This window comes from Myotis nattereri (genome assembly GCF_964212035.1).
Source record: "Myotis nattereri genome assembly, chromosome: 12".
Taxonomy (NCBI): Eukaryota; Metazoa; Chordata; class Mammalia; order Chiroptera; family Vespertilionidae; genus Myotis; species Myotis nattereri.
In genome coordinates, this window is record NC_138087.1 from 10,273,112 (window position 1) to 10,291,763 (window position 18,652).

Genomic DNA, 18,652 nt, shown 5'->3' on the forward strand with positions numbered 1-18,652 from the left:
CCCCCATCAAGCCCCACAGGGCGGGGGGCGCGGCCTCAGTTCCCAGCTGATGGGCCGTTACAGCATGATGGCGTGACGACCATTTGCATATTAGCCCTTTATTATATAGCCTTTTTATTTCTTGCTAATCTGGGCAAAATTATCCCATTGCTTTCATGTGCACTTTCCTAACTTTCTAGATTATTAATGTTTGTTACCCACTTGTATTTCCTCTTCAGTGAATTTGTTTTTAATCCTACCAGACCTGAAGCCCTGAACCTAACTGTCCCCTATACCTGGGCTCCTGAGCATTAAAGAGAAAAAACCGACATGATATAGAAAAATGTTAGTTACATGCAAACAAGTAGTTAGAATAAGATTGAACTTGGAGACATTGTAGAAAATAGGTCTACCTTTCATCTACCTTTCATCTAGTGCCAATATTCCACCCTTGTGTGGAAATTACCGAAAAATCGGTACAGCGGTCTAGTAGGGTTAAAGTAGTGTATTTAGTACTATACACTTACTATATTCAAGGTTGTCTGCAAGTGTTTGAGACACAAGAGCAAACACAAAGCCTAGTAATGGAGCCAGATGATATCAAGTGCCATGGTAAAAGTAAAGCACACTGAGGGGTCAAGGAGGGCAGGGACTTAATGAGGGAAACATTTGAGCAGAAATCTAAAGGAAGTGTATGAACAAACCATGTACATATCTGAGAGGAAAACGTTGCAGGCAGATACAAAGCAAATGTAAAGGCAATGAGTGTCTGAATATAGCAAGGAGGCTGAGGTTGTCAGACCACCCTGAATGTGGGAGGGCCTGAGGAAGTCAGGCTTTTGTAGACTACTGGAAGAGCCTGGGATATTCTTTTTAACTTACTTTTTATTTTTATCAAACTTACAGATGCAACTGTTTTAAATAGTCAGTTTTCAAAGCTTATGAAAATCAGTAGCTTTTGCAGAGCACTCCCACCCCCATATCCTGATCTTGGAGGCCCAACTCATTCCTTAATATCAATGCTGTTTGTCTTAGGTTTAATGACTTGTTATTTGGACTGTTTGCTCATTTTTCCCTCGCAATGATTATTTTAACCCCAAACTTCCACCCAAATGTATAATCTTCTTGCAATATATTCAAACATATCTGAGTTTCTACCATTTTCATCTTCCTAAATAAATTTTTCTTTGGACATTTTGACCTGTTCCATTCTGGACAGGTTGTTTTTGACTCCCACTGTGCAGTTATTGTCTTGGGATCTCCATCCTATGAATTTCCTCACGTCTCTCCAGGATCCCATATCTTCTTTCTTGGTTCATTCTTCTTATGTAGGAAAAGATACATGAGAGGTAAAATATTTGAGATTTTGTGTGTCTGAAAGTATCTCTATTTTCCTCTCACATTTGGTTGATTCTTCAGTTGAGGGTAGAATTCTGGTAACTGTCTACCGAAGTGTGAACGTGTGGTGCTACCGTCCTTGAGCTTCAGTGTTGTTTTTGGAAGTCCCATGCTATTATGAGTTCTAACCCTTACATTTGTAAGTCCTGTTTACCCCGTCGAGGCTTTGCACATGCTCTTTGAAGTTTTACTATGAGGTATCTTGGTATGGACTTATTTTTATTTAATATGCTGGGCACTCAGTGAACTTTCAATCCGGAAAGTTCTCTTGAATTATTTCTTTGATGATTTCTACCCATTCTTTTCTCTGTCCCCTCTTTCTGGGAACTCTAATTTTTTAGATATTGAACTTCCTGGACAGTATCTTTTCTACTTGATGTTTCATCTCTTAGTCTTTTTGCTCAAGATTTGGAAAGAATTGTTCAACTTTATTTTCCAGTCCTTTTATTATGTTTTCATCACCACTCTTAATTCCCAAAAACCTTTTTTATCCTATGGATACTCCTTCTTTTTAAAAAATAGCACCCTGTTCTTGTTTAATGAATACACTACCTTTATTTTCATGGAGAAATCAATATTAATTTATTTGAGTTTCTTTTCTTTGAATAATCTTTATTTTTATTGGTTTCTACTTTTTTATATTACACTAGTGGCCTGGTGCAAGGATTCGTGCACATTGAAAGGAAATTAATTAGAAGAAATGTTTTAATATTGCTATTCACCCTTTCTCTATAATAGAAGTGTCAACCAAATTTACGATCGACAATGACAGATCTAAACACATGCCTGCGACTGGCGCCAGCAAGAGCTTTATATGTATCATGAATGAGCAAGTCAACTTAGCGTTTTATTTATAGAGAATAAACTTGCTTAATTAGACCTGCTTTCTGATGTGGCTAAACTTTTTCCAGCCCAGTGAAGCACCCCAACTTCTCTTTCAGATAATTGTCAGCAACACAGTAGTAAACATCAACATAAAGCAGATTATTATTGTAGATCACACAGACAGAAGAAAGGGTAAAATATTTAATTGCAGCAGTGTTTGACTACATTCTGCACAGTGAAGAAACCTGAAGTTATTTTTAAGGTCCACCATTTCTTACTTCTTTTTAGTTGGGTTAAGTTTCTAAACTTTCTAAATCTCCATTTTCTGGCTAATGAAAAGAAAATAGGATTCCACCGAGTCTCCTATCTATCTACTCCAGGACTTCTGTGAGGATAAAATGAGATGAGGATGGGAGAATGCTTCACAGACATTTGGGTAAAGCGTAAAATGTTTGCACCTGGCTACAAAGCAAGTTGTGTTCCTAGGCTGAGGAAACTCTGAGGCTAGTCGCTAGGGAGAGGAAGCCAGGCGTTGCTATGTGACATCATTACCTGGTGACCACAATGACTGTTTGTGGGCTGGGCTGTGGGCTGCATTTTGTGCCATGGGGTCTTGGCAGCATTGGCTACGATTTGGTGGGGTGTTGCTCAAGGGTGGTGGCGTGGCCTGTGTCCCCCTTGGGGGAAGCCAAGCGTTGCTTTGTTGGTGCCAGGTCCATGGTGCCGTTTATTTTTAAATGGCCACTGTGCGTCATGGCAGCTCCTGTGTTGAGCGCCTGCCCCCTGGTGGTCAGTGCATATCACAGCTACTGGTTGGATGGACACTTAGCCTTTTATATATATAGATAGACTCTCTCAGTAAAATTTTTGTCAAGGTGAAGAGGTAGATTCCTGGAACTTCCTACTCCATCTTATATACAGATAAATTCCCCGGTTAATCTCTCCCTAATCCAGTCCCTCACCCAAGCCTTCCCTCTGAGATTCGGCAGTTGGTTCCATGCTTCAACTCCTGGGATAGCCATTTGTTGCTTGCGTCTCCACTAAAGTGTCCTCCCTCTTTTTGTTGGAAACAGGACACCTCTGTTGTTTCTCTCCGGAGATAGGGACTAAGGAGGAGTATATGAGGACCTTGCCAGCTGGCCGCTACTACTATAGCTCAACAGGTTATCTTGTGGGCTGCCAGGTAGCCTCCTACTTGAGTCCACCCCCAAAGTGATTTCTATCTTTTGCAGTAGTCTTCTCTTGCAAGCTTTTTGGGTTGTGATATTTTCCTTCAGATATATCCCGTCATCTATTGTAAACCTTTCTCATAATCTGTGGGTCATCAAAAGCACACTCCCCAAGCCCATTTTACATTATTATATACAGTATTTGTTAAAATTTCCTGTCATTTCTAAGAGTTGGGAGTATGAAGTGAATGCTAGGACATTCAGGTGTGTGCTTCATCACTTGGCTTAGTTTCTCACAGTACATTTTCATCTTATTCTCTCCTGATTAGATTATGAGAGCTGCCATTTCTCATAGGTCATGCACTTTGGTCTTCAGGATCTGTCCAAGTTTTCTACATTGGAACTACTCAAAGTCTCAAGTTATGTTCCTTCCAATCAGCACATCAGCATCCCTGGAGGTGAGGCCATTTCCCTGGGTATTCCTCTGCACAGTCACTTTTGAAAAGTGCTGCTCTACACTACTTCAGTAGCAATCCCAGAACCAGATTTTAATCTCTAGTCATAATCTGAATATAGGGTGTCCCCAAAAACGTATACACACACTTTGAATAATTATAAAGGCAGTGTTTATTAAAATACATTTCATTTTAAAATAAATGTATATAATACATTTCAAAACTGAGCTATGAGCTGTTAAAGTGAGTATACATTTTTGGGGACAACCTGTATTTTAAGGAAACATGATGGAATTACATTTTATTAATGGATTCCTATAAATTGCTAGTTTAGCTATATTATTTTCTTGATAATCAACAGTAAAAATCTCAGATATTTTTTTCAAACTATACAATAATTTTCTTATGTATAAACAGTTTGTCTTTTCTCCTCAAATATTCACCTTCTCTAAAATCCACTTCTTGTTCTTTACCACTTACCTAAATAACTGAGTCTCTTCAACATTTACCTTCCACAGTGCTCTAACATCTTTCTCTAACTCACTGTCAAAGTAGTTTTTCCACCTAAATGGATGTTTTTGAGTCCATCATCTAAGTTGTGACAAAAAGACATATTGAGCTTGAGTCGTAAATACCTTAAATTTTTGGAATATGAGTTCACTGGGTGGGCTAGGAGAGGGGGTAAGTTGTTATTGTTGTATATGTGTGCGAGAGATGAGTGTTTGAGAGTTATGTGTGCTCATAACAAATCCAGAACTCTGAAATAAAGAAGCAGGGAGAGTGTATTGGTCTTGTCCTTCCTCCTCGATTTATCAGTCCTCCTCTCTAAATGACTACTAACAAGTGCAACTTCTCTCTCACTCTCTTAAAAGAAAGGAGAAGCATCAGCAACTATCACTGGTGACTGGGTGGGTGGAAAAGATGACCTTGGCAACAGGGCATTTATCAATCAGAAGAAGGCTGCTGATTGTATCTCCCAATTGCGGTGAAACAGGTCCAAGATAACTTTCCTGGAAAAATTCTAAAGTCTTACGTAAACTTAGGTAATTCTTGGTTCTACCAAAATGCAGGTAGGCCAACTGGGAATCTGATTGGCTTCCACGTGCTCATGGCCCTCACGGCTCCTTTTGGTCTGCAGCACGGAGATCCAACTCCACAGGAGCCATGTGGTGCTTTACAGACTGGATTACACTGAGCATTAGGTCTTGATTGACAGCCAGAGCAGCACTTCCAAATGATATCTGTACAAGAATTCAACTGCAGAAGGCTCAACGGCAACCACAGACAGCTGGAAACACCCTCCCCACGTGGGTGCACTGGAGCTGCCAAAACACAGAACAGCATGATACACTGACGATGTTCAGAGAGGCCAGGATGCCGCTCCTTCTGGACGGTGTGTAGCAAAGAACAAGAGAGAGTTTAAACATTCTGTCACTGAGTTGTTGATTTTACTTGGTGGTAAGTGAAATTCTATTTAAAATGCTATGACAAGACCATATATCAGGGCTTTAAAAATAATGCAGAAAGAAACTAAACAGATTTTCCTGTTTGTTTGTTGTTGTTGTTTTGTTTCTCTGACAATTTATGTATCAAAGTTATAAGATTAATTTCTATACTTTCTATCAGGCTTTTGAATCTTTTGAAATGAACTTTAAACATCTGAGTGGCAAAAAGTGAAAAAATGTATGAATGCCCTCTATTAAAAAAGAGAAAGAAAAATACTGTAGCCTTGTTTATAAGGGGTTTAAGTTTGGGGGCCTCTTGGCTGCTTGAACACTTATGGTCATACTTGTGGAAAGAAAGTAATGATGAAATTCAAGTGTCATAAATAATGGAAGTATCTGGAGAGTCAAGTGTACAAGAAGTAGTTTGACCTATGCAGTATTCTGACTCAACATTTTTTATTTTTAAACCTTAAAAATGTACAGATAAGCCCTGGCTGGTTTGGCTTAGTGAACAGAGCATTGCCCTGTGGACTGAAGGGTCCCGGGTTCGATTCTGGTTAAGGGCACATGCCTGGGCTGTGGCTCAATCCCCAGTAGGGGACTTGCAGGAGGCAGCCAATCACTGATTCTCTCTCATCATTGATGTTTCTCTCTCCCTCTCCCTTCCCCTCTAAAATCAATTAAGATATCCTATCTAATAATAGACAAACATGGTAATTGACCATACCTTTTCTATGCCTCCCATTGGCTAATCAACAAGATATGCAAATTAACCACCAACAAAGATGGTGGTTAATTTGCATATGTAGGCACGAAGCAGTGGAGTGAAGACTGAAGGCGGCTCCGGCCAGAGCAAAGGCCTGGGTCCCGGGTCCCAGGTCCCGGGTCCCTGAGGAAAACCGGTGCCGGCAGCCGGGGAAGGGAAGGCCTATTGCATGAATCTTTTGTATATATATAAATCTTTTTGTATATATATAAAAGTATAGATAACATCAGGTATGTAGAATAGATTTATATATTATTAATACATATTTTAATTACTATAACTATAACAGCAACAACTATAATGGCTCCAGTATGTTTAATAGCTCTTTCAAATGTTATCATGATGTATTCTACTACCTGATTTCATAAAATCAGTTTTTTATGTGAGGCATGAGCATACATTGGTTGAATTTATACTAGTAATTCACTAGAGAATTGTGGACTTACAGAGTTCTGAGTCTCGCACAAGCTTTTAAAGATCCAGGTTCTTTTATGGATGGAGAACAGAGCTTCCTGGCTTTATGTCTTAAAAATAAGACTTTAAAAGCTCATAAAGAGACTCAAATGTATGCTGGGTATCAAATTGCTTTTTAAATTCAATCTTTTGATAAGAATAATTGAACCTAATCCAAGAGATTGAATTTCTCTTAAAAATATATGTGGGCTAAATACATTAAAAAACAAACAAACAAAAACACCAAAAACAAACAAACAAAACCCCGCAAGAAATTTATCTTATTGAATTCTAAATTTCTAAAAAAGCAAAGGACTCCATAGTAAACATCAATTACAGCAAATTAGGAATGTATCAGATGTGCCAGTGTGCAGAGAACGTTCTACTAGCACAGACATCTCATATTCTTGGTAAATTTGCTAAAAATTTTACTAACTACATCACAGTTTTGCTTTGACTAAGAATGTCTTCAACTATTCACCAAGTTAACTGCCACTTTATCCTTGCTGCTACTGTCAGTGGGGTGCCAACATGGGCACCTTCAGTAGACTGTGCTCCTTACCATGGAAGTTGTCCATATTGTTTTTGAAAAATAAACATCCTTCATGAAGAAACAGTGATGAATTTAGGAATGAACTTGTCCCCCAAAATGGCCCAATCTGGCACAAATGGAAGTATTTCAGCATAAAGGACATTTCAGCTAATATCTTCCATCAGAATCTCCTGATTATGGTCAGTAGAATTTGGACACCTTTCTCAACTACTGTCTTCTTCTGTCCAAAAATGAGTAAATGAGTATTACCTTTTTGTTTTCAATATTTTACTAAGTAACACTACATTGTGTTTTTAAAAGTTTAATTCTAAAATACTGATGATGTACAGAAAAACAGAGAACTACTATATCAACTACAGGGTGGGGCAAAAGTAGGTTTGCAGTTGTGAGTATGCGAAAGTTTATTCTTGTATTATTATTGTATTATTTTCAATATGAACAAATGTAAACCTACTTCTGCCCTACCTTATATGTACCCATTGCTCAGACTTTGCAGTAACATTTTATTAATATATTTATATGATATTTTAAAGAAATAAAATGTTTCATTTACAGTTGAAACACCCTGCTCCCATCCCATTCCTTCTTCCACTCCCCAGAAGCAGATCCTTAGCTTCAAGACTTTCACTTTATAAGTATGTATTGTTTTGAGTGTTTTAAATTTTCATATAAGTAAAGATATATTATGGATATGTTTTTGCAACTTCATTGCTATTCTTTCCATGTATCTATGTCTGGCTCTATGTCAGTACCAAACTTTTGATGACTGTAGCTTTGTAATGTTTTTAAATCAGGAAGTGTGAGGCCTTACGCTTTGTTTTTCAATACTGTTTTGGCTATTTAGGTGCTTTAAGGTTCTACATGAATTTTAGGATTTTTTTTCCGACTTCTGCAAAAGAAAAATAACTAAATCTCTTTAACAATTATTTTTGGGTAGTATAGACTGCTTTGGGTAGTATAAACATTAGGTCTTCCAGTCCATGAACATAGGATACCTTTTCATCTATTTGTGTCATTTAATTTTTTTCTTTTTAAATGCATTTTTTATTGTTGATAGTATTACAGATATCTCCCATTCCTCCTCCCAGCCCCTACCCACCCTCCAGGTCTTCATTTGATTTATTTCACCAATGTGTTGTAGTTTGCAGTGTATATCTCCTTGACTAAGTTTATTCCTCAGTATTTTGTCTGTTTTGAGGCAATTGTAAATGGGATTTAAAAAAAATTTTTCTTTTTAATTGCTCATTGTTAGTGCATAGAAACATATCTGATGTTTGAATGTTGATTTTTTATATACTGCAACTTTACTGAATTTATTAATTTTAATAGTTTTCTGTAGAATCTCTGGGGTTTTCTACATATAAAATCTTATCATCTACAAACAGAGGACGTTTTATGTCTTTCTTCTAAATTTAGATGCCTTCTATTTCTGTCTTGTCTAATTGCTCTGGCTAAGAGGTCCAGTACTATGATGAAAGTGGTGAGAGAGGGTATCCTTGCGGTGTTCCTGATTTAGAAGCTTCCAGTCTTTCACCATTGAGTATGATGTTAGCTATGGGCTCTCCACATATGTTCTTTATTATGTTGAGGTAATTTCCTTGTATTCCTAGTTTGCTGAATGTTCTTATCATGAAAGGGTTCAAACTGAATTTTATCAAACTGTTTTTCTGTATCAATTGAAATTATGTGGTACTGTCCATAATCCTGTTAATATGGTGTATTATATTGATTGATTTTTGTATGTTGAACCATCCTTGCATGCTAAGAATAAACCCCACTTGGTCATTGTACATAATCTGTTTTTATGCATTATTGAGTTTGGTTTGCTAGTATTTCATTAAAGGTGGTAATTTGTTTATTTGTGTGTTTTTTTTTGCCTCAATATTCACCTTTGATTTTTTTCTATTGTTTTTCTATTCTTTATTTAGTTTATTTCTGCTCTAATCTTTATTATTTTATTCCTTCTGCTACCTTCGGATTTTGTTTGTTCTTATTTTCCTAGTTTCTTGAGGTATAAACTTAGGCTGTTTATTTGAGATCTTTCTTCTTTTTTAATGAAGGCATTTACTACTATATATTTTCCTCCTAGTACTGTTTCCTGCACCCTATCATTTTTGGTATAATGTTTTTTTGTTTTCATTTGTCTCAAGATATTTTCCAATATCCCCTGTGATTCTTCTTTGATCCACTGATTGTTCAAGAATGTGTTGTTTAATTTGCATGTATATGTGAATTTTCCCATTTTTCTCCTATTAGTGATTTTGAGTTTCATACTATCATGGTTGAAAAAGATACTTGGCATGATTTCAATCTTAAATTTGTTAGAACTTGTTTTGTGGCCTAACATGTGATCCATCCTGGAGAGCATTGTGTGTGTGTGCTTGAGAAGAATGTGTATCCTGCTATTATTGGGTAGAGTGTTCTGTGTATATCTACAAGGTCTAAATGATCTATAATGTTTTCCAAATCCTCTGTATTCTTATTCATCTTTGGTCCGGATGATCCATATATTATTTAAAGTGGGTATTGAAATCTCCTATGATTATTGTGTTACTTTTTATTTTTCCCTTCAACCCTATTAATGTATGCTTCATATATTTTGGTGTTCTGCTGTTAGTGCATATATATTTATAGTTGTTATAGAGGCCTGGTGCATGACATTCGTGCACTGGCAGGGAGGAGGGGGGGCGCGGGGGAAGGGGGGGCTCAGCCTGGCCTGTGCTCTCTCACAGTCCAGGACCCTTCGGGAGATGTCTGCCTGCCAGCTCAGGCCCACTCCACAGGGAGTTGGCCTAATCTGGCAGGCGGACATCACCCAAGGGGTCCTCAGCACTGCCATGGAGGCAAGAGAGGCTCCTGCCACCACCGAGGCAGTGCTAAGGAGCAGTGAGCCTGGCTTCAGGCTGAGCGGCCCTCCGGCTGTGGGAGCGCACTGACCACTGGGGGCAGCTCCTGCATTGAGCGTCTGCCCCCTGGTGGTCAGTGTGCATCATAGTGACCAGTCCTTCCACTGTTCAGTTAATTTGCATGTTAGCCTTTTATTATATAGGATATCTTCCTGGTAAGTTGATCATTTGTTATTATATAATGCTCTTCTTTGTCTCTTGTAATAATTTTTTATATAAACTATATTTTGTTTAATATAAGCATGGCCAGATCTGCTCTCTTGTGCTTGCCATTTGTATGGAATATATTTTTTCATCCATTTACTTTCAGCTTATGTATATCCTGACATCTAAAATGAGTCTTGTAGACAGCAGATGGTTGAGCCTTGTTTTTTAGAATCCATTCAGCTATGCTATGCCTTTTGATTGGAGAAATTAATCCATTTACATTCAAGTAATTACCGATAGAGAAGGATTTACTACTGCCATTTCATTGTTTTCTGTATGTCTGGTAGTTATTTTGATCCTTTTTCTCTCTCTCGCTGACCTTCCTTTGTGTTTCACTGATTTTTTTAAAATAGTGATATACTTTGATTCTTTTCATTTTTCTTTGTGCAACTTCTGTAGTTTTTTTTTTATTTGTTTTGTTTTGTTTTATCATGGGATTTGGTAAGATACCTCGGGGTTATAACAATCTATTTTAAACTGATAACAATTTAAGTTGCATACAAAAAATTTATTCTTTCTATCTCCTCCCATGTTTTGTGTTATTGATGTCATAAGTTATATGTCTTTGTATTTTGTATCCATTCACACAGTTTTACAGTTATGGTTCTTTTTTATACTTTTATCATTTAAATTTTACTACAGAATTAAAAGTAATTTATGAACCAATATTACGTTATTATAGGATTTTGTATTTGCTTATATATTTGTCTTTACCAGAGTTGGGTGCTGTCCCCTATTCACGCTGACCTGAGACAACTTCCCGTCTATAGCACTCCAGATCTCTGGTGCTGCAAAAAGCAGTGAGCTCTAACGCTCCACTGTCGCCAGGCATTGGAAGTACGGCGGTGACCAGTCAGTGATCAGAGTCAGGCAAGACAAATACTAGTCCCTCAGGCAGCCCCACAAAAGCCGGAACATTGGACACACTCCACTCTTCTCTTTCCCTTACAAGGGAGAAGCCACAAGCCGGACTTTCCCTCCCAATCACACCAAGCTGGGCTGGCTTAGGGGAAGGGCTGCTGTAGTTTATATGACATGGGTTTCTTTCCTGTTTCAATATGGCTATTCTTGACTTTGAGCCTGCCTGGGATATTATGACTTCTAATCAGTTTCTGGAGTTCTCATAAAGGCCCTTTGACCCATATCCTATTGTTAAGTCAGTGTTTCTCAGGGGGGCGGGGGGGGGCGGCGGGGGGAGGAGGAAGCAAGGTCTGGTGCTTCCTACTCTGCTATCCTGCTGATGTCACTCCTGAAGAATTTTTTAAATATTTATTTTTATGCAGTTTGCCTCATTTGTAAAAACCTGCTTGTATTTCTTGTTCATTTCCATACTGGAGTGTTTGTCTCTTTATAATTCATTTGCAGGAGGCATTTCTATATTTGTCTGTTTTATAGGTTGCAGATATCTTCCAGAGAGAGAGAGAGAGAGAGAGAGAGAGAGAGAGAGAGAGAGAGAGGGTTAGTTTTAGTTTATTGTCATCTAAGTTTTAAAAAATCATCAACTTGCCCTGGCTGGGTGGCTCAGTTGGTTGGAGCATTGTCCTGTACACCAACAGGTTGCAGGTTCAATTCCCAGTCAGGACACATACCTAGGTTGAGGTTTAATCCCTGGTGGGGGTGCGTGTGGGAGGCAACTGATCGATGTTTCTCTCTCACATCAATGTTTCGCTCTCTTTCTCCCTCCTCTTCCTCTCTCTCTAAAAATTAATAAAACAAATTTAAGGTAAGATAGGAATTTGTTAAAAAAACAAAAGTGATATCTTTGAAATGCAATAAAGTGAGTCACAGCAAAAAAAAATAAAGTATACATTTTGATGAAAAAAATAATAAAAAATAAAAATAAAGCGTATCATTGGGTGAGGCTAAATAAATAAATAAAACCATGTTTTGAGATTTGGTATAGGGTATACATACAAATTGCCTTCTATTGATTTTTTCAAGTTCCCTTTAATAAATTTTTAAGTTTATTACTCAAAAGACCCATTATTCAACATTCACCACAAAGCTAAATCAAAGTCCTTACCTAGTATTTAAATAAATGACTGTAAATGCTTTCCATGCACCCTAGGGATTCATCTTATATTTTTAGATATACTTTATATACCACAAAATGCACATATTTAAAATGTACAATCCAAAGATTTTTAATAAATTATTGAGTTGGACAACAATCATCATCTACTTTTAGAACATTTCCATCTTTTGTGTTCATTTGTAGGAAATCCCTGTTCCTACCTCTAGCCATAGGCAACAACATATATATAGATTTGCATATTCTGGACATTTTATAAAAAAATGGAATCATACAATGTGTGTTCTTTTATGACTGACTTCTTTCACTAAGCATGTTTTTGAGGTTCACACGTGCTGCAGCATGAATCAGTACCTTGTTCCTTTTTCTTAGGAATAATATTCTATTGTATGCACATAGCATACTTCGTTTATCCAATCATAAGTTGATGGATATTTGGGTTGCCTCCACTTTTTGTCTATTATGAACAATGCTGCTATAAACATTTATATACCAGTATTCATGTTCTTGAAATAAGCCATTTGTATACATTTTTTGGTGACATGTATTCCAATCTTTTGCCAGTTTTTAAACTGGGTTATTTGTCTTATTACTGGATTCTTTATATATTCTGAGTTTGAGCCCTTTATCAGATGTGCAATTTCATAATACTTTCTCAGTTTATGACTTGTTTTTTCATTTTTTTCAATGGTGGTAATATATAATTTTTATTAAAATACCCTAATTTTTATTAAAATAATTAAAAATACCCATTCCCTTGTCAATGGTCCTTTGGATTATTTTTGGTTTTGAACTATTACAACTAAAACAGCTATGAATATTTATACAGAAATATTTGTGAATACCTATGTTTTCACTTGTCATGAGTAAAAACTCAAAAATGGAATTGGTGGGTCATATGGTAAGTTTATGTTTAACTTTACATTAAACTGCCACACTGTTTACAAAAATGTTTATATTATGCACATTCTCCCAAACAGTTTATGAAAGATCCGGTAATTTCATATCCTTTCCAACACATGCTAATGTGTCTTACATTTTAGTCATTTGAGGGAGTTTATAGATGGTATCACAATTGTTTTTTCTTCAAGTTTAATTTCTTTTATTGCAATAAAACATACATAATAGTTATTATTTTAACCATATGTAAGTGGTAACCATTCAGTGGCATTAGATACATTCACAAACTGTGTACCCATCACCACAATCTATACCCAAAGCTTTTCCTCATCCCCTCCAAACACTAGGTACCTATTAAGCAATCACTCCACTCGCTCTAGACACTTATAACCCACTGGAGACCTAAGGCATGAAATTCGTGCAAGGGCCTTGGCCCCCACTGCCATGGCGGCCGCCTCTGCCTCGGCCCCCGCCTGCCACAGCTTTGTCCGAAAGGAAGGACATCCAGTCTAATTAACATCTTATGCTTTTATTATTATAGATAGTCTGCTTTCTGTCACTATTCATTTGCCTATTCTAGGTATCTCATATAAGTGGAATCATACACTATCTATCCTTCTGTGTCTTGCTTCTCTAAGCATGATGTTTTCAAAGTCTATCCATGTTCTTGCATATATACAATTTTTATTCCTTTTTATGGCTGAATAGTATTGTAATGTATTTGTAAACCACATTTTGTTTCTCTGTTCATCTGTTGATAGGCACTTGGGTTACTATAAACTTGGTGTACAGATATCTGAGCCCCTGCTTTCATTTCTTTTGAATATGTACTTAGGAGTAGAATTGTTGGGTCTTATGGTTATTCTGCATTTAACTTTAAAAATATATATATATATTTTTAATTTATTTCTGAGAGGGGAAGAGAGAGAGATCAATGATAGAAGAATCACTGACCGGCTGCCTCCTGCATGCCCCACACTGGGTATTCGAGCCTGCAACCTGGACATCCAGGCATGTGCCCTGACTGGGAATCGAACCGTGACCTCCTAGTTCATAGTTCAACACTCAACCACTGAGCCATGTTGGCTGGGCTGTATTTAATTTTTTGAGGAACTGCCAAACTGTTTTCCACAGTGGCTGTACTTTTTTCCATTCCCACCTGCAAAACACAAGGGTTCTACCTGCTCTATATTTTCACCAAGATTTGTTAATTTTCATTTTTGTTTGTTTTTTTAAATTATAGCTATCCTAGTAGGTGTGATATGGTATCCCACTGTGATTTCGATAGGCATTTCCCTAATAATTACTGATGTTGAGCATCTTTTCATGTGTTTATTGGCCTGTTGTACATATTCCTGGGAGAAATGTCTAGTCAAGTCTCTTGGCCATTTTTTTAAAATTTAATTTTATAATATTGAATTTTGGGAATTCTTATACATTCTGGGTGTATGATTTCAGATATATGATTTCCAATCTACTCATTCAGTTGGTTGGCTTTTTGCTTTTTTGATAATATCCTATGATTCATAAAACTTCTTAATTTGAATGAAGTCCGAGTTATCTAGCTTTTTTATTGTTGTGCTTTTGATGTCATATCCAAAAAATCACTGCCAAATCCAATGTAATGAAGATTTTCTCATGTTTTTGCTTAAGAATTTTATAGCTTACTAAGGGTTAGAATCAGGGGTGGGCAAACGTTTTGACTCGAGGGCCACAATGGGTTCTTAAACTGGACCGGAGGGCCGGAACAAAAGCATGGATGGAGTGTTTGTGTGAACTAATAGAAATTCAAAGTAAACATCATTACATAAAAGGGTACAGTTGTTTGTGTTTTTTTTTTAGTTTTATTCATTTCAAACGGGCCGGATCCGGCCCGCGGGCCGTAGTTTGCCCATGGCTGGGTTAGATGCAAAGGATTTCTAAGTCTGAGAGCAAACACCATACCTGATAGAGCTTTCACCGGCAATGGCTTTACAAAAAATCACAACGTGCCTTGGTCCCTAGATTCTTTTAGTGAATGACTTGTTAAAAATAAAATGTTCACCAATGAAAACAACTTTGAATTCTTTCTCATAGTGAAGAAACATTTTATAATGTGATTAACTGCTATTTAATTTGACTCTTTGATTTGTTTAGTCTAAATTTTGGAATATCGTTTCTTAAAATAGTCATATAAGTCATATGTGCACATCAAGTGTCTGCTGTCTTGTAAACATCCTGGTTGTGTGTGTGTGTAAATGATACACACACATGGAGCTGAGCACTTGTTCTGTGTTCCCTACTGTATATGGAGGGCTTTTTACGCCATGGGAACATGTGACACATTACACAATTTATTGCCTTATGAAAGTTGAGAACAGGGCTTAAAAAAGAAAGTTTGTAAAATTCACCAATTTTCCATGTATTCAACTAAAATAATCTTTCCACAATGGATATAACTATAATTATGAACATGCATTTCCTAAGAATTATAACTTTTTCTCTCATAACCAAACATACATTTTGAAACTTGAGAAGAGGGCTGTTTAGTTCCACACCTACCGCCTCTGAGTGTTAAATCCATTAAGATGATTCTCTCTGAGTTCAGACACTAATGATAAAACCATCTGTAAAACAAAATCAGTTGCAGGTTAACTCGCACTGCAAACAGGATGACATCAGTTCCATTTTCCTGATGTGAGTGGTATTTCCGTTGAGATTCCCTACCCTCTTCCGCCAGCTCTCTCCTTGTACTTTGTCAAAGTGAAAAGAGGCAGTGCCAACTTATTTACTAATAATTTGAATTTTGTGTTTACTGCCTGTTATTCTGAATTCCTACTTAAGCAGATTCCTACTTAAACAACAGACAGATCAGTAATTTCCTAAGAATTAAAACCGAACCCATTAAAAATAAAACCACGTTAGAATTACTTTATTTTTCTTTCTTAATTTAATCTTTATTTTTTATTCATGTATAAAGCATCCAAAAGACCAGAATAGTTAAATATTGAAAAATCTCCTAACAGTTTTTAGAAGAGCTATGTTAAGATCAAAATTAAAACTTCTTCAATCTAGCTAAAATTAAAGGCAGAAGAATACACAGCTTTAATACTAAGATGTAAATATATAGTAGTATTTACAAGGTTGTTATTAGATTTTATTTTTGCTTTAGCACAAAATTCCTACCATGCCATTTTAAATACAAAATTTGTCTAACAATGGAAGACTGTATTTACATTGGTTAACGAATTTCTTCTCCTAAAAATCTTTGAGAGGATAAATGAAATATGTTAAGAGACAGAGAAGTTGGCTGATTTAGAATAACCTCTCCTGGTTTCCTTCTTCTTTCCCATAACCTCCCATCTCACATTTCTTCCTTACATGGCCATAAGTCCGCCCAACGTAAGAAGAGATAAACATAGAAAAGTTAAACATCTCCTCTGGAGAAGTGATATACTTCCACTTATTCTTTTTGCTGGAGATATATTAACCAATGAAAATGTTAATACTAATAAGTTAAAAATACTCACATTTTTTAGCAAACCAGGATAATAATCTGCAGGTGCATACCCAAGACTTTGAGTAAAAAGACCAACTTCTTTTATATCAAATCTGAATGCTGAAAGTATATGAGATAACCACCCCTAAAAACATGAACAGAAAGAGAAAAAAGTTCTTAAATGTGAATGCAAGTGCCTCTTATGTTTAATGCCTAGAGTCAGGGTCATTTGTAAATGAGTAATCTTAATGTGCCCTTATATTCAGCTCACTTTGATTTAATGTATAAAGAAGAAATAGCCCGGCCAGCGTGGCTCAGTTCGATTTCTGGTCAGGGCACACGCCTGGGTTGCGGGCTCAATCCCCAGTAGGGGGCGTGCTGAAGGCAGCCAATCAATGGTTCTCTCTCATCATTGATGTTTCTCTCTCCCTCTCCCTTCCTCTCTGAAATCAATAAAAACATTCATAAAAAGAAGAAATAAGTTAGTAATACAATTATTAAATTCAAAGTCAATTTAAACAAATGTTAACAGTGAAACAAAAATATATAAAGAACAGTGATTTAACCATATTGAGAATGTAATCTTTATTGGTTTTAAATTCAGCAAAATATTTTTATCAGAATAGATGATAATCAAATGACAAAAAAACACATTAATCACTAGGGAAAGATTATGTGAAAAATAGTGCAGAGAAAACTTTGAAAAAAATTAGATTCCTACCTAATGCTACTCATCAAAATATACTTGAATTTAACATAAATTCAAGAGGTCAATGTAAAAATGAAATGAAATAATAAACAAGAAGAAAATATAAGTGCTTTTCACATGTCTAAGTGGGGAAGAACTTTGTAAACTGAATATCAAGGAAGCAAATAATTGATTATTCTAAATAAAAATAAAACCTTTTGTTTTTCATAAAATAAGTATAAACCAGGAATATTGACTACAAATAATTCAGATCATATGTAATCAAAGTAATACCCAAAATATCAAATGACAAACACTGAGTATAAAATGAGTATAAACAGATAATTCATAAGAGAAAATACAAATGCCCAAGAAACACATGAATAAATGCTCACCCTCATAATCAAAATGGGTAAATTTAAATATCAACATACCAACATTTACTTTTTCACTTAACAAATTAAAGGTTTTACAGATATGAATACCTAATTAATACTAATCTGGGTTCTCAGAAATAAGTACTCAGGGTGAGCCATGGAAAGAATATAAATGAGCATCCACGCATCAGTGCTCCTGTGGCACAGTGAGGCACCCACAGAGAGCGGGGCAGGCGTAACAGTCTACAATACACCCTCAAGCTTGGACTGCCAGGGCTATGTCTGCCCAGAGGTTGGTAACCTGAACAAAGACGCCTTATAGATTGATAGATGCCTGACTTACAGAAGGCAACTTGAGGCAATATGATAAGGCTTTAAAAGCATTTAAAACTTTTGCCGAAACCGGTTTGGCTCAGTGGCTAGAGCGCCGGCCTGCGGACTGAAAGGTCCCAGGTTCGATTCCGGTCAAGGGCATGTACCTGGGTTGCGGGCACCTCCCCAGTGGGAGATGTGCAGGAGGCAGCTTATCGATGTTTCTCTCTCATCGATGTTTCTAACTCTCTATCTCTCTCCCTTCCTCTCTGTAAAAAATCAATAAAATATATTAAAAAAAACAACAACAACAAAAAAACTTTTAATATATCTGGCTTACATTTAAGGAAATAAATCCAAATATGACAATGGGACTATGCTCAAAGATGTTCATTACAGTGCTATTTCTCATTAGTGATGTCTAACAGCAGGGAATGATTAATTTACAGTGTCTCACACAGTGGCTCATTGTATAAGCCATTAAAATGTTTATGAAAAATTTATAACAGCATTTTAAATGTTTATATTATCACTAGAGGCCCGGTGCCCTCTCACAGTCTGGGACCCCTCGGGAGATAACGACCTGCTGGCTTAGGCCTGCTCCCGGGTGGCAGAGGGCAGGCCCAATCCCTAGGTGCAGCCCCTGGTCGGGCTTAGAGCAGGGCCGATTGGGGAGTTGGGGCGCCATCCCCTGTCATGCACAGAGCAG

General features: G+C 36.8%; 1 protein-coding gene across 1 annotated transcript in view; it reads right to left on the minus strand.

The window, feature by feature from the left end:
• FANCC (FA complementation group C) overlaps positions 1 to 18,652 on the minus strand; it is a 167,656-nt gene that overhangs the window by 58,982 nt on the left and 90,022 nt on the right. The window contains exons 4-5 of the mRNA XM_081103534.1: positions 16,598 to 16,711; positions 15,630 to 15,694 (exon numbers count right to left, since the gene is read on the minus strand). Coding sequence (XP_080959660.1) covers positions 15,630 to 15,694; positions 16,598 to 16,711 — 179 coding nt within the window. The remainder of the gene's footprint in view (positions 1 to 15,629; positions 15,695 to 16,597; positions 16,712 to 18,652) is intronic.